Source organism: Patella vulgata, chromosome 6 (genome assembly GCF_932274485.2).
Source record: "Patella vulgata chromosome 6, xgPatVulg1.2, whole genome shotgun sequence".
Classification (NCBI taxonomy): domain Eukaryota; kingdom Metazoa; phylum Mollusca; class Gastropoda; family Patellidae; genus Patella; species Patella vulgata.
Window position 1 is genome coordinate 47,747,985 of NC_065884.2, and position 17,767 is coordinate 47,765,751.

General features: G+C 34.6%; 2 protein-coding genes across 2 annotated transcripts in view; one reads left to right on the top strand and one right to left on the bottom strand.

The window, feature by feature from the left end:
• LOC126825081 (DNA excision repair protein ERCC-6-like) overlaps nt 1-3,626 on the bottom strand; it is a 34,682-nt gene extending 31,056 nt beyond the window's left edge. Inside the window, exon 1 of the mRNA XM_050554535.2 lies at nt 3,569-3,626. The gene's annotated coding sequence lies outside the window, so the exon portion shown is untranslated. The remainder of the gene's footprint in view (nt 1-3,568) is intronic.
• A 255-nt stretch (nt 3,627-3,881) lies between these two features.
• The window catches only part of LOC126825082 (mRNA export factor GLE1), a 29,123-nt gene continuing 15,237 nt past the window's right edge, over nt 3,882-17,767 (top strand). Inside the window, exon 1 of the mRNA XM_050554537.2 lies at nt 3,882-4,079. Within this exon, the coding sequence (XP_050410494.1) occupies nt 3,996-4,079 (84 nt within the window). The 5' untranslated portion in view covers nt 3,882-3,995. The remainder of the gene's footprint in view (nt 4,080-17,767) is intronic.

Consider the following 17,767-nt stretch of genomic DNA (forward strand, 5'->3'; position numbering starts at 1 on the left):
CAATAATTTGCATGTGTCCAGCAGTATTTCGAAGTGGAAGGAATTTGGAGGAGCTATATAGAAAACCCATAAGGTTCTGCAGACAGATTTCTGGAGTGGGATTTACAGTCAGCCATTGCTTAAAATGTATTAGGCCTAAGTATTTTACACTGGAGAAGATGTGGAAAAGCTGGAGCCTGGATGGTATCTGTGGCTGATTGGGACCTGGCTAACTAAGACCAAATTCAGGGCTGACTGGGAACACATGCTTGGCTGTCTAGGACCATTACTTCAGTGACAAGAGTATCTAAAATATGTATAGGCCTACTTATAATAACCAAATTGTTTTCATAATAGACTAAATTTTTCATTATACTTCAACTAGTTCCAGATTACCGACATTGGAATTTTTTACTTAATTATATTCATGGCATAAAATCATAACTGGTTACGAGAAGCAATAACTTTGAATGCTGGTCGTATGAGACTTAGGCTGAGAGAATGTGAGAGTAGGCAGTAGCGATATTATTAAATGTCTTTGCTATTTAACGAAAATCTCTCCTGAATTTACCCAAAACTATTATTAAAACATCTTTTTTTAAGGTCCATGATAGTCTTCTAGGTCAATCCCATTTCTTTAATTTCTTAGTTAATAAATGTCTAAAATTTCGGTTTTGATTCTTTTTTATCACTTGATCCAGATCAGCCATAAAGGGGGGTCCCTGTAAACCAAGAATGTGATCCCAATAATAAGTCACAATTAAACTTGCATTATGCAAGAGCTAAATCTGTCTATTGCAGGTCTTTCTTTAGGCCTGAAATGTTATCTAAATTATTAATTAGACATTAATTAACTTATCCAGACCATAATCAACTCTAGATGGCATCGCTAGCCTGCGATCTTAAGTGGACTGTGAGCCGATTTACTGCCTAACTTTCCTTTTCGATTAAACGATTAAATGGATAATCGAGACTATGCTGTTTATCGTACTGACTTTAGTAATGATGACCGAGGCTAGGCAGAAATTTCATTCGCTTAGTTCTCGGTTCATAGTGGATCAATTTGAATGAAATTTTCAGCAAATTGCCTTTACGTTATCTACTGTCTGAACCGTGGTAAATTATAAACGGATTTCTTCGATTGTGAACAAACTACTGAATAATTGTTATTAAAAACTTGCCTATGTGTTTGAAATCACTTCCGGTTGAATAAAATCTATGGCACAATTAAATATCCCAATGAAAAAAAAGTTCTCTCTTGAAAAGTCAATGTTTTTGCTTGTATTTTCGACAGTCTCCATCACAACATTGCACTTGTCACGTGGTGAGCTAACCCATCGTAATATTTTGAAGGGGGGTATAGATTGACAAATTTTGACAATCACGTGTGTTGCTATCAAAGCAGCACACGACCCTTTCGATCGTTTGAGTTTGGGCAACAAGATTAGCAACTGAAGACAATAATATTAATTTGGAAACAACTAATTGATTGTCAGTCTACTAAATTTTATTCACAATGAATATATCACCGATTACACGTATACTCGTAAATATAATATTGCGTTCACATAATCATCGACCCATAATTGAAAATACCTTGCATGTTATGTATATTTTATAAATTACCCGGTATATTAAATCCCTGCCAATTATAGGCAACTTTGTGGCTAACATTTACAAATAAACACACTTTATTTCATAATTTTAATTGATCATATTTCAAAACAGGGTCTAATCCCAATGCTCTGTGGTTATTATAGTCCATTTACAAAGTTTTATGATTACCCGGTACCACAAAAAAATATGAAAAAAGGCCACCGCTTGTCAATAATTTCCATATTTAATCCACGTTCCGAATGTTCAGGTCAATAATATTCCTGATTAAATTAATCTTTTTTGTTTATTCGAAGATACTAAAATCGAAACATTCTTGATAAGAACAGTTCGGGGTACACTAAATATCGTTTGTTGTCTTTATAAAAATGTTTTTAAAACGAAAAGAATCACTCGTCAAAAGAGGCATCGCAAATTGCATGTATTATTGTGTCTTGTGTGTTAATTATGCAGACAGTTGGAAAAACTTGTGAAAGTTTCGCGCTAAATTTAACCATTTTCACTGCATCTGTGTAGCATACAATAACTCATGGCATGGTACCTTTTACAGTAATAGAATTCAAAGTCAAAGTGTTCATTGGCTAAGGTATGATCGCGATCTACAAAATGTCATCAGGAAATAGTAAAGATATTTAAGTTTAAGGGCGAGATTCAAAACCCGTAAAACGAATGTCGTTCTATTTTTTCTGAACCTTTGTTTAAAAGAAATAATCCCACAAGCTCTCTAACCAAATAATTAATACAAGACGAAAACTCATTACTGGGTCCGAGAGCAATAGCTTGAATACACAAATTTGAATTGTCGTATAAAGAGCCAAACACTAGCTGTTACGATAAACAAGTCTGCTTCGACCCCTTGTACGAAATGATCTATCCCGATAAGTGACGTAATTAGCTTGCATGTTTGTATTTTTCGATGTCCAAGTTTGTGACCAGTTCAATTTTACAAGAGAGAACTTATTTATTCGATGGGATATTTAGCTGTACAATGGATTTTATTTAACCGGGGGCAATTTCAAACACATAGGTGAGATCATAATAACCAAAGTTAAGTAGTTTGTTCATAATCGAAGAAATCCGTTTTTAAAATAGGAAGGTCCAGACAGTAGTTTTTAATTATTATAGTGAGAACTGCCAACTCGTTATCGAATCTCCCATAATGTATCTTTAATGCACATGTGACATGTGGTCCCAATCAAATGAAATTGTATTCGCCAGTGTGAGTGTAGCCAGGCCTACCGTAATAATTCAAAAAAATAAAATTATGGATACGTTCAATGATTCATTAGGTCTAGACTAAAAGCCAAGAAACATGTCTGGTGTGTTGGAGGTTTCCTGCTTGATGTCAATTCCTTTTATTTTTAAATAGATGTGAATCAATCGATGGAGTGTGACACAGGCCTCCCCCTAAACACCTTCCAAATTTAAATACGCCCACTTTCACTTTGGTTGGTAGTCAGGCTAGAACATAAACAAGTTATGAATGCATTATATATCTTAGCACTAATTCAGAATGAAAGAATATAAAAACTAAAACAGATAACAATGTGGTAGCATCTACGTTTCTATATTATAATATAGAGCGAAGCTCTAAAGCATCGCGCGAAGCGCGGTGCTTGAGCAAAGCTCTTTTCCGGTAACACAGGAGCGTAATTGAAAATGTCACCCACAGACTGTTGATTAAAAAAAAATTCAGACAGGAACCGGATACACTGGGGAAAACAGGCAATGCGCATGTCTGTCAATGCGCATGTCAGCGCATGTCAACTTACCAAATCTCGCTTGGGTCTCTAAGAAATATTTCTATGACGCGTCGAATAAATGACGTCAGATAATTTTGACGTCAATGAAAATCCTCACACCTTTTTGTTATTTTTTCAATTGGGGAAACTTTATTATGAAGGTTTTATTTGACAACAATCACATCAGCTTCGCTCTACTCAGGCAAGGCCTGTTACATATTATAATTATAGACCTGATTGGAAATAAAGCTAGAAGCCATACACAAAAGCGACCATTTTGAATAGTGCGCCAAGTTCTGTCACGTGTGTAATGTCAAAATTATCCAAATTAGTTTTGTCGGGTTAGACGAAACAAAAAAAGAAAAGCAACTAAATAAAACAATATTTGTTAAAAATATAAAAACCACAGAGAATGAAATTGAAATCAAAACTACTATTTTAACGGCAATTAATATTCTTCGATTCCATGCTTATTTTTTTTTTATTTACGCAGTTGTTCTTTTATTTCGTATTGTTCTGCAGACTTTGTGATTCATGAATTTATGTCGACATTACCGGAAGTAAGGTAAAAGTAGACAAGCCGAAGAACGTGCAATTTGGAAATCACTAATTTTTATTATTTATTTTAGGCCTAGGCCTATAGTTCTTGAATTTATAGAAATGAATATCTTATTGCAACTGCAAAATACGTCAAAAGGGAAACTACCTTATAACAACAAGAAAGAAACATTGGAACAAAGAAAGGTAAAGAATATTATTTTTTTGTCGATAAGCTTTGTTGTTATTTCCTGAAAGTCGCACATCTTAGCATTGTAACAACACCAAGTTTATCAAAATCGGAGCAGAATCGGAGTTACTGTCCGTTTATTAACGCCAACTGACAGACTCCCTTTTCGCGAAACTGGCCATTTTCATGACATTTTGTTTCTATTTATTTTCAACCCCACTCCGTTGTCAGAAACGAAAAGTTTCTGGCCTACTGTCTGATTCATCGTAAATTTTAAACGGATTTCTTCGATTATGAACAAACTACTTAACTTTGGTTATTATAAACTTACCTGTGTGTTTGTAATGAACTCCCGTTCGATAAAATCCATTGCACAACTAATTATCACAACGATGAGAACAATTTCTCTCTTGAAAAATTTGAAAATTTACTTGTAATTTCGACAGAGTCGATGTCAACAATGTCTTCGTGACGTAATGGTCGAATCCAATATACCTGTTGCGGGGGTTGGTTAACATTGAAAGATAGTTTGACAGCGCGATCATTTTGATCGTATATGGGTTTGGGCGACGAAAAATATCAATTGAAGGCAATTACATAGGAGATTTATATGGAAACCATTGATCGCCAGTCTATCAAATTTTCTTCACAATTAAAATATCACTGATTGCACGGATACTCGTAAAAATAAAGTCATGAATAAACTATAAATATCCTATCTTCTTTATGTTATAAATAATTTAACAAGGATCATGAAGCTTACCTCCGAATTCTCTGAGTGTATTTTTAATTTTATACGCATTCTTTCGATCGAATAATAACCGCTTCAGTAACATCTTTAAGCGTGTTGCGGCAGCCCCCAATTGCCGTATTGGGTGCCCGGGTGGGTATATAATGCTACGAAGCCCGTATGACCCCGTAAGAAGCGGAACATTAATTCTCGATTCGACAGTTTTGACCGAAGTGTGATAAAGCCCGTAAAACGAATGTATAGTTGTGTTTGTGCGGCATGCATGTTCAAAAGTAAATAATCCCATCTGAGTCGCTAATCAAATAATTAGAACAAAATATTTCAAAAAGTAAAGCTATAAAATTTGCAGAGATTTTACTAGAATGTAAAAGACGGTAACTAAATACAGGAATGCGGGTAGTTATGTGTGCGAACGCTCAAACTCAATACTCAATGCCAATTGTCGTAGGTATCCAGACCACTCGGACCAAAGACTACTCGGATTAAGACCAGTCGGACCAAAACAAGACCAGTCGGACCAATTAAATTATATTATAAGGCTAGACAATATGCTATTTATTTATTATTAAATCACAATACAAAGAAGCAAATAATTCTTATACGGAATTCTTATATTTAGAGTTGTTTGGTTCAATTTTGTGTACGGAAAATAAATCAACGATTAGTTTTAAAATTAATTAAAAATGGTGCCAAAAAAAAATATCAATCTAATTTTTCTTTACTCTTGCAATGAGACTCGGTATGTCCAGACTTTTGACAGTTTCTACATATACGGGTATACTGTTCTTGTCTGATAGCCTAATTTTACTTTTTCCACATTCGCGGTATCCCCAGTGGTTTCATTCCGTTCTACCCCACTAACCCCTGGGTTACTATATATGGGGGGGGGGGGTGGAGACACGTTTTCAAGTTATCCTCCCTTGATGCGTTAATATAAACAGCACATAATAATACGAAGACCGGACGTTTATATGCCCCTTTTTAAACGTGACTACAAGTGTGGTTCTCGATATTTTGCGATTTGGAATACAATTATCAATTTATTCAAACAACACGTTATTATTAGTTCGAGTAGTCATATTAAAACACACACAATTATCAATTTATTCAAAAAACACTTTATTATTGGTTCGAGTAGTCATATTAAAATAAACACAATTATCAATTTATTAAAATAACACTTTATTATTGGTTCGAGTAATTATATTAAAACAAACGCAATTATCAATTTATTAAAACAACATTTTATTATTGGTCCGAGTCGTCTTTCTGTTGGGTCCGAATAGTCTTTTTGTATGGTCCGAGTAGTCTATTTGTTTGGGCTGAGTGGTCTATCAGTTGGTCCGACTGGTCTTGAACCGAGTGGTCTTTGGTCCGAGTGGTCATGGATTCTTGTCGTAATTGTACTTGAATTTCCTATGCTGTCACCCCTAATACGAAATGATATCTTCCGCAGAGTGACGTAACCATCTTCCATATTGGTATTTTTCTCTGGGAAAAGTTTGTGATATTTCAATTTTTCAAGAGAGAACTTGTTTTCATCGTTGTGATAATTAGTTGTGCAATGGATTTTATCGAACGGGAGTTCATTACAAACACACAGGTAAGTTTATAATAACCAACGTTAAGTAGTTTGTTCATAATCGAAGAAATCCGTTTAAAATTTACGATGAATCAGACAGTAACTCCCTTACCTTAATTTCCAATTACAAACTGTATACTGCACATGTGACATAGCTTAACATAAAATAAATTAATTCCCATTGAAATAAAGGTGAACCCTTACACATAATTATATGATTTGATAAAACCCAACTGCAACGTGAATTGTCTGTTCATTTTAAAATGGCTACTGAACCAGAATTAGACCACACAAACAGATTTCATGGCACCTTGAAAATACAGAAAATCTATTTGATTAAGATAAGATTAAGATTTCAGTGTTCCACTCTCACTATTTGTGTAACAAAATTACTTATTTCCATGCAAACTGTGTCAATATGTGTTGAAAATTTATCGGATGATAGGTGCTGATGAAATTAGGAATTTATATTGTTATGAACAGTTAATAACTCATAGTCTCGATCATACTTTATTTATTCATACAACAAATAGTTAAAGGCTCAATACCTCTCTTGTTGTAACTCAATAATATGTCCCAATCCTTATTCTGGTCAACAAATTGTACTATTTTAGAATATTTCAATTAATTGATGATACAAATTTCATCTTAACACACCTTATTAAGCCTTATTTAAAAATTTTGAAAAATTCAACATAATGGTTTGAAACGTCTATCGTAAACCTTTTCAAATGAAACTTCGATTTAAAAATATTTTCGAACCCTCTGGACAAGTAAAATAGGATGTAATGGATAATTTACACAACAGGTAGGACACTTAAACATCTAGTACTTAGATAGAGATATTATTTATTTTCTGGAGCTTTCAAGCGAGCAAGAGTGTTATTGTCCCTTTAAGTTCTCAATGGGTGGTGTGTATTTTAAATCTGCAGGAAGTGTGGCCCAATTATTCATTCCTTAAACATTGTGTTCGTGTTTGATTTCTGAGATAAAATAGCACCTTGCTTTCCCCTTAGGATATGTATCTACCCCAAGTATCATGACATTAGAGGCTTTTTAATGGGCAACAATTTTTATATCCGTGACAAATCAAAACCAATTTCGTCGAACAAACGAAAACAGTCCTGGTTCACATAAGATATTAGTCAACGGAATAGATCTTGATAGCCTTTGTGCCAACCCAAATGTCAGAATATTATGTTCGACTGATAATTTAAAATGTCAGGCAGAATGTTCATCCAGTCTGACATGGGTGTCAAACACACATTTGAAAGTTATTTCCAGGCTTGGCGCAAAGCCTTGAATAAATTGTAGCTCTGAATGAGACAATTATCACGGCTTACAAATATTACAGCTACAACACAACATTACAAACACATTAAGGTACACATAACTTGAATAGTTTATTTTCTGATGTTTGAAATACAGGTACAGAAAATTAAATAATTACTTGAACTATTTATAATCATAATCAATAGTGATACAATATAATTAACGTATTTAAATAAAACAATGTTGTAGAGTATTAAAAACAGAAGAAGAATAAACTAAGAAGATACATAAAATGAAAATAATACCCCCACCCCTCACCCAAAAAACCAAATGCACACCCAAAATATTTTTAAAAAATATAATAAAAGGACATAAATAAAAAAATACATAAAATAAAATCATTTATCTATAATCCAGTAACAAATTATTTATCAATCAGTATCATATTTATTTATGTAGCTAACTGTATTAAGTAAATCAACATGAAATATAATTTTCTTCCCAAGATGGCACTCCCCTATGTACCAAAATGCAGGCCTAACATACTATTGAAAATACGAAAGATATATCAAGTAAAAATTTATATAGCAGCACAGCAATATTATTATTCATACCGAATTGTATTGTTCATGTATTTATGATTTATTAATAATGTATATATTTTAATCTCACACCTATTATTCATACACAATCCTAATAAATTAAAATAATACCTTTATGCAACAGGTTAAAATATATTTTCTTCCCAAGACCAACTTACCGCATGTCAGCTGCCATTAACCAATTTTTCAGACACACTTGGATAAGGCTGTGCAAAAATATCGATATAATCGATAATCGGTAGAAGTTATTTAGCGATACGATAATCGATATTGAAATTCAAATATCGATTATCGGTATATTTACCTTCTGACGGCAAGTTACGGTCACTTTCACATGACTGAACTTGCCGTTGTCTGGCATGCACTGATGCAGACGAATGAACGAATACACAACAACTATTTTCCCCCTCGGCTTACAAACTGGCACATTTTAAATATATATTATTGTAAAAAAAACTAAACTTTAAGATTAAATACATTATTTTAATATTTTCGTTGTTATTACTAGTTAAACTAAAATAGGTCACGCACTTTGTGAACAATGACGATCGCACGTGATATAGTAAAATTAGAATTATCTCCCTTCTTTGCTCTTGATTGATTTGTAGAGAAATTGTCTGCTTTCACGATAAAACTAAGTGTATTATTAATGATCAACTCCGCTTTTATTACTAAATCATGTCAGATACAGTCCTTACATCCCACTTCTACTCGTTGCCACCCTTTGATAAAACTGTCCTGTTTAATTGCAGTACATGCAGAAAAGTATCCGTGTATCAAATGTTCAGAAAGAGTACTGTTCATTTCTGATACACGGATACTTTTATACCGTTTTAGATACCTATCAAGCAATAAGTAGCGGACGTTTAGTCCGACCCAGATCGCAATTGATAACTTCGGCTCTGTACAATGTCCACGAAACGACTAGTCAAAATCATAGTAACAAAACAAAATGGGGGGAACTACATGGCAGTTCAAAAACATATACAATGACATTAAATTAACATAACAACATATTACAAAAATCAATTATTATACATATCAATTGGCATCTATTTCATAATTTGGTTTGATTTATATTAATATGCAAAATATATAAATTAGAATTTTGAATAATTATTTTAATTAATTGTGATGATAGAAGTCGCAGTTCTCTTGCTTGACACTTCACAGGCATTGAAAATAAGCAGGATGAAAAAAAAACGCCTAGAAAGTCATAAACTTTATTACAAATAAATTTCAACGGAAGAACCATCCGCCGATGCATACTTTCACCAGGAATGACCCACGTTTCGCATTTCCTTTACACTACATTTAATAATATCGCAGTCCTCTACGCCATAGACAAGTTTGTTTTGACGATGTGGTCTAAACAAACACGTGAATGTTTTACGCTCAGAGTATCATAGCAAGACGCACGTGTAAATACTACTCAGGTCGTCTCTCCACTGCGAAATCATTCTACCATGAAATGTAACGTGAGGCTCATAAAGGGATAAATAATGAAAGAGCAGAAAGTATTTGTCACTTTTCGGTTGAAACGACTCGATAATAAATACTATTTTTCACACTTTGCTTAACAATACTCGATAGAAATGTGATGTAAGTAACTTATTAGCACCTTTCCTCGGTGTATCGGTGAATATCAGGACAGTTTTGGTCGGGAGCCGCCTCGGCTGGGCCCCTCGACCAAAACTGTCCTGATATTCACCGATACACCTCGGAAAGGGTGCTAATAACTACTACATACAAAACACGTTTTTGACTTCCCGGAAAAATATCTATATCTCTCGTAATTTCTTGGAAGAATTCTACTTTGGTTTTCGTCAAAATTAACCAATCATAAAAATTCTACTTTGAAAGCCGGTAATTATTTTTTTATTGTCCAATCAATAGACGCCTTCTATTATATTCTATTCTATTATTAGTAACACTGTGTGATCGCCAGTAACTTGCAAAGAGAAACCGTGTATTGTCTTAGTATTTATCGGAGGTATTGGAATAAAAAAAAGATTCAAATGAATCAAGAACAAAACTTAGAACAATACTCAAGTTAATCCTACATTTAGCAACTAATTATTTTACATTAATTGATTTTTTTACGTACATCGGCACAGTATTAGACTAGGATAATAACACTACTGTAACTCGATCAACACAAATAACAGGTCGGTAAAGTTCGGTATTTCCGGAAGAATGATAATTGATTATTATCGATAATATTAATAGCTGACAAATTCTTGCCGATAATCGATATTGAAATTTCATATCGATTCCCAGCCTTACACTTGGATACTCCCAAAGAGACTCACGTGGTTTCTGCACTAAATTCTGTCGGTAAAGTCTGTACAAGCTCGGCGAATACATGACCCCAAAAACAGATGGTGCGGGTTTGAAAATCGTCCATAGCTTTACGCAACTCTGTTTGAGCCTCCTAGCGGCGTCACGTACCGGTCACTGCTCAAAATCAAAATTGATACATGAGTTGATTGAGATAATGGTGTGGCTACCTTTTTACTTTCAAATATGGGCATTATTATTATTATTATGAATCCCGTGTAAGGTTACCTCATCCTTTAATTAGAGCCTGGGCTGTGCAAGTCTACGTTTGGTTGCTAGGACACCGTTTCCGCTGGGAAAAAAGATGGCCATGCGGTTGACAGTTCGAGGCAGAATTTGACTTTGTTTTGATATGGATCGCTAGGTAGCGGTTGAATCTTTTGATATGTATTATAATTGTATACATCGATAGTTCCTAAACTAATCACAACCGATGTCACGATGTCACGATGTCATGATGTTTATATCGGTCCATGTTGATGTCATTTGACGATGTCTTGCCAGTATTGATGTAATGTTGATGTCATGATTGTGATGATGTACATTGCCGCACTGTTCATGGATAATAAACTTGTTTGATTAACTCTATCGTAGTGTGCCGATATATATATAAGCACATTGAAGTTGTGATTATGCAAGCTGTCGATTGTTCAAGTTTTTAGTTTTATGGTAAACTGTCATCATGTCTGAAGAAGATAAACAATGTGACATTTCTCATTCTGACGGCGATAGTTCGTTTGGTTCGCAAGTCAGTCTTAAAATTTTACAACATAAAGAAAAGTTGGCTCTTGCACGTTCGAAAAGGCAACATATTAAACAAAAAATGGAAATGTCAGAAAGATTAACCAGGTTAAAAGCCGAAGAAGAATTATTAGATATTGAATTTGAAGAACAACAAGCACAAATTAGTTTAGAACTTTATGAAAAGGCTGATAATGAAAAGGCTGAAAATGAAAATGAAGACAGGAAATCTGATGTTTATCGTGATCGAACATTACTATCCCCTAGGCCTGATAATTATAAATTTGAGTTTACTTTAGATTCGCCAGAAAAAACTTTCACCAGTGATGACATAAATTGTTTTACACCATGTGTAAATCGAAATTTGCTTCATGGTCGTAGAGACTCTGTGGTTATTGATATAGAAGGACCTGTCAATTTATTTGAATCTCCAAATTTAATTGTTAAATCAAATTGTAATAATTTACCTGTTGAGCACAATCCTGCATTATCAAATGTTATACCTAATGTAACTCATGTAGATCATGATTATTCTATTGTAAGCTTGCCCATGTCAATTAATAATGCTTATTCATCTTATCAACAAAGTGTAGGTAGGTCTATGTACTGTAATACTACTAATACTTTACCACAGTATAAATCTGTAATTACTGCTAGGGAATCTATTGTGCAACCTGATACTAATAGAGTGAGTTTATCTGTTAATAATCATGCCTTACCTCGAACAGATGATAATAACATATCGGTTAGTACCGTTTCTTCCATGTCACTGCCATTTAATAATTCTGCTAATTACTTACCTATATCTAATAATTTGTCTTTTTCATCAAATAATATGTCATCCATTTCATATTATGATGCAAATTGTAATATGTCTGCATGTAATTCGACAAATTATAATTTTATACCTACTTGTACCATTGATGGTAGGCCTACATTCACAAATACTTCCATATCTTATAGTAGTAATGTGCCAATCAGTCATGTTGTTCCCCCACACTCTAGTCCAAGTTCTAATTTAATTTATCATGTAAATACTGATAGGCAGAATAATGTGCATACTTACCCTCAGAATAATGTTTCTGTTTTTAGAAGTGATGTTTGTGATAACACACAAAATACAACAAATGACTTAGTACAAAAACTGTGTCAGGTGGTTTCGACTCCAAAGTTGGAATATATGACATTTAATGGTGATCCTTTAAAGTTTATTTCTTTTATGCACAACTTTGAGACTCTGTTAGAGACTAATAACCCAGAGGAATCACGTAAATTACAACTTTTAATTCAGCACTGTAGTGGAAAGGCCAGGGAGTCCATAGAATGTTGTGTAAATTTACCTGTAGAGACAGGATTTGAAACAGCTAAACGAACTTTGCGTGAGAATTTTGGTAAACCTCATGTTATTGCAAAAGCCTATATGACTAAGTTAGAGAACTTACCTGTTATCAAGACCGCAAATAGTACTTTCCTGATGGAATTTGTTCGTAACTTGGAGATTACTAATAGAACACTATCTGGTATGGGAAGAGACTACATGAATGATTTAGATCACATGAACACACTGAGGGACTTGAATTCTAAATTACCTATGTTTTTGAGGGCTAAGTGGACGGAAAGGGCTGGTAGAATCCTTGAAAATGGTTCCAGACCAAGGTTTATAGACTTTTTACATTTTGTTAAAGAACGAGCAGTATTAGTTAACAACGAGTTTGGGGAAGACTTGTCGAATAGTTCCAGAGAGAAGAAATTTGATAGTTCGTATTTTAGAAAACCCAGACCGATGGCAACTCTTATGGCTACAACGAGTTCGAATGCAGCTTGTAAGATGAATTCAAGTCGTCCCAACATTTTAAGATCCGGTGCTGGAAATTTTAGATCACCATGTATTTACTGTGCAGGTAGGCATCCTATTTGGAAGTGCAGTCAGTTTATAGATCTTGACAATAGAGGTAAAGGTAAAGTTGTTGGTGACCTCCAGTTATGTTTTAAGTGTTTAAATAAAGGACATTCGATTAAATTTTGTGATAAGTCTGGATTTAGATGTCGGATTCCTAATTGTGAAAGGGATCACAATACTTTGTTGCATGATGTTAATTTGTTTAATTTGAGCCAATCCAGTTCCATTGAGAAGATAGAAGATTCCAAGAAGACCTCCAGTGTTGTTACTGCTGCTGCTGGGGCTGGTGAAAGGAAGGTTTGTCTTGGAGTTGTTCCAGTTATTGTTCAGAATAAAATCACCAAGAAAGAAGTCACTTCTTATGCTTTGCTGGATACTGGATCCGAAATCACTTTAGTCTTAAAGAAACTTGCTGCTCATCTTGATATTGGTGGTGAGATTGATCCATTTACTGTCACAGGTGTTACAGGATCTAAGGAAGTTGAAAGTGAATTAGTCGATATAGTCATCAAGTCTTCAGATGGAGATACATCGGTTGATTTCAGTGATGTTAGAACTGTACCATCATTACCAATTCCCACCACTACAATTCCAAGGATGGAAGATTTACAGAAATACTTACATTTGAAAGATATTGACTGTCCTGAAGTGCAGTTTCATGAGGTAACTGTTATTATTGGTGTTAAAGAACGGCCAAAACTTTTTATCCCTTTAGATTACAGAGAAGGTGGAGAAAATGAACCAGTTGCTATTAGGTATAGGTTAGGCTGGATTGTTATTGGGTCAGTTGATCAGCCACGAGATTTTAATGAGTTTTGTTTTAATTTTGTTAGCTCTGTTATTAGTCATGAAGAAACTGAAGTTAAAGATGATCTGAAGGAACAGTTGCAGAGATTGTGGAATACAGATTTCAAAGATCTAGAAGTTGAAAATAAACCAGGTTATTCAATTGAAGATAAAAAGGCTTTATGTATTATTGAGGATGGATTAAAGATTGTTGATGGTCATTTTCAAATTCCATTACCATGGAAGAGAATTCCTCCTAATCTAATTAATAATAGAGCTATGGCTTTGAACAGATTAGATGGATTATCTAAGAGGTTTAGAAGGAATCCTGATCTGTTCTTTAAGTACCAGACCACAATTAATGATTATATTTCTAAGGGCCATGCTGAGAAGATTCCAGAGGTGGAAATTGATTTAAATGAAAGACCCATTTGGTATTTACCACACCATCCAGTAACCCATCCATTAAAGCCAGATAAAGTTAGAGTAGTCTTCGACTGTGCAGCTCAATACCATGGAACATCGCTTAACAGTCAGTTATTACAAGGCCCAGACTTAGCTAATCACTTGTTAGGAGTCTTATTTCGGTTCAGACAGGGAGAGATTGGGTTTATAGCTGATATTGAGGCTCATTTTCACCAAGTTAGAGTTGAACCAAAGGATTGTGATGTATTGCGATTCCTATGGTGGAGGAATGACGACATTAATGACGTTGTGGAAGATTATCGGATGACCAAACACATATTTGGCGCCACATCTTCACCTGCTGTTGCTAACTACTGTGTCAAGAAATGTGCTGAGCTTTACGGTGGCGACTTCGATCCTGAAACTGTGAAGACCATTATGAAGAATATGTATGTAGATGACCTGATGAAGTCAGTTGATTCTTTAAATTTATCAGTTAAATTGTTCCACGAGTTGTCAAAGTTGTTATTTACTTGTGGTTTTAGGTTGACTAAGTGGTGTTGTAACGATCGCAAGTTTTTGGAGAACGTTCCAGAAAAAGATAGAGCCAAGTCTATTGTTGATTTGGATAACCTTTTGCCCACTCAGAGTGCTTTGGGATTGAGATGGGATACCGAATCAGATGTCTTTTCATGGGAGGTCAATGAGAAGTTGTTGTATTCGTTTGAGAAGGTTACAACAAGAAGAAGTATTTTGTCAATTGTTTATTCATTATTTGATCCCATTGGGTTTATCGCTCCATACATTATGAAGGCGAAGTTGTTGTTACAAATGTTGAGTAGGAGAAATCTAGGTTGGGATGATCCTGTTTCTTTGGAAGATAAGCTTCAATGGTACAGATGGTTAGAGGATTTAGATAGGTTGTCTGAAAATAAGGTTGATAGGTGTTTGAAACCTAAGGTATTTGGTGTTATTGGAGAGGTCCAGTTACATATATTTTGCGATGGTTCTAGAGTTGGTTATTCTGCTGTTGCATATTTGAGATTCATAAATTCCAGTGGAGAGGTTCATTGTTCTTTTGTATTTGGGAAATGCAGGTTGGCTCCTATTCGTGAGGTGTCTATTCCAAGGCTGGAATTATCGGCTGCGGTTGTTGCCGTGAAGATGAGAAGAGTAATAGAGGAAGAATTGGAGTTTGTTATAGAGAAGACTGTATTTTGGACAGATTCGTTGTCAGTTTTAAAGTGTATTAATAATGATAGTAAAGGGTTTCATACGTTTGAATCGAATAGATTAACAGCTATTCATCTTGGATTAACGATTGCAGAATGGCGTTATGTAAATCGGGATTTGAATCCTGCTGATGATGGTTCCAAGGGATTAAAGTTAAAGACCATGGTGAAGGACAATAGATGGATTAGTGGTCCAGAATTCCTGAGGGGGAATGAAAGTTGCTGGCCTTCTCCCATTGTTATTCCAGAATTAAAGGATGACGACCCTGAAGTTCGAAAAGAAGCTAAAATTTATACTGCGTCAGTTGACAAGGAAGTTATTGATGATTTGATTTTGAGGTATTCCTCCTGGTGGAGATTAAAGAGAGGAGTTGTTTGGATCTTAAGATTTAAAAGATATTTAAAGTTAAAGGCTTTAGGACAGGGGTGTCCTAATAAGTTTGAGAGGTTTTTGACGATTAAAGAGATCAAAGAAGCTTTAAGGCCAGTGTATTTAAAGATGGTTCTATTATTCTAACTCGCCCAATTACTAAAATTTGTCTTTTAGAATTACACACAGACTGATTGGCTTATGTTTGTTTTATCTCTATATATATGGTAATTAGAAATGTTTGTTTAATTGACCTGTTGTATTGTTACGGTAGCCATTTGTTTAATTTTGTACATAAAAGTCTTGTTATAGCTTTTATGTAGGGGCTGGTGTGGCTACCTTTTTACTTTCAAATATGGGCATTATTATTATTATTATGAATCCCGTGTAAGGTTACCTCATCCTTTAATTAGAGCCTGGGCTGTGCAAGTCTACGTTTGGTTGCTAGGACACCGTTTCCGCTGGGAAAAAAGATGGCCATGCGGTTGACAGTTCGAGGCAGAATTTGACTTTGTTTTGATATGGATCGCTAGGTAGCGGTTGAATCTTTTGATATGTATTATAATTGTATACATCGATAGTTCCTAAACTAATCACAACCGATGTCACGATGTCACGATGTCACGATGTCATGATGTTTATATCGGTCCATGTTGATGTCATTTGACGATGTCTTGCCAGTATTGATGTAATGTTGATGTCATGATTGTGATGATGTACATTGCCGCACTGTTCATGGATAATAAACTTGTTTGATTAACTCTATCGTAGTGTGCCGATATATATATAAGCACATTGAATAAGCACAAATGGATTGATTGGTTTCATCTATTAAATCAAAAATAATGGCATTATTTCATCCGAGAAGATTAATTAAACAAGATTTAACTTGCCTACTTGGAATGAACAAGCTGGAGACTTAGCTTGGGAATTAGAATAGTCTCGCATTATATTATATCAGTAAAAATGAGTTAATTCGCGGAATACTTGCCAAAAATGTGATGGTTGGTATCTTGCAACAACGAGTTATCTCCTTTGTTATCAACTACTACAAATATTAAAGCCTCTGATTCTGATTAAAGCAATATCTGGAGCCCTTACAAACTACCATATTTAAATTTCTAATAGGAATACCAGTTCAAAAATGGATCAATTCCATTCAGTATTAACAGAGATATGATGAAGCGAAATTCCATCGATCGGTAATATTGGGTTTCATATGCTTGGTTGATCTGCTGAGTGATACTATTAATAGACATTCCAGTTGACCGTGCAATTTTTGCCAAATTCGGGAAATGAACTCATTGATATTGAAATAATCTATGTATTATGTCTGTTTTTAATGATTATCAGGTAGAATGAGGAGGTAGTTGTTAGTATTGGGTTGTGTTGTGTTGAGTAAATCGTCCTGCAGGCCGCACATTTATGACATCATAATCATTTCATACATACAATAGCCATGTCCATGAATAGTTTACAGCTGAATTATTTTTTTCCTATAATACTTCCCTATGATTGTCAACAACCTGTAAATGTAGACCAAATGTAGGGTGATCCATGGAGAAATACCTGTTGAGTGTTCCTTCAGTAAATGTGATCCCCTTGAGAACAAAAATGACACTGATCAAATTTTCTTTATGAACTTCACATAAATCATGGACTAGCTTTTAACATTCAGAGATAATAGAGATGCCGCCATCATAAAAGTAGCACACACATGAAAA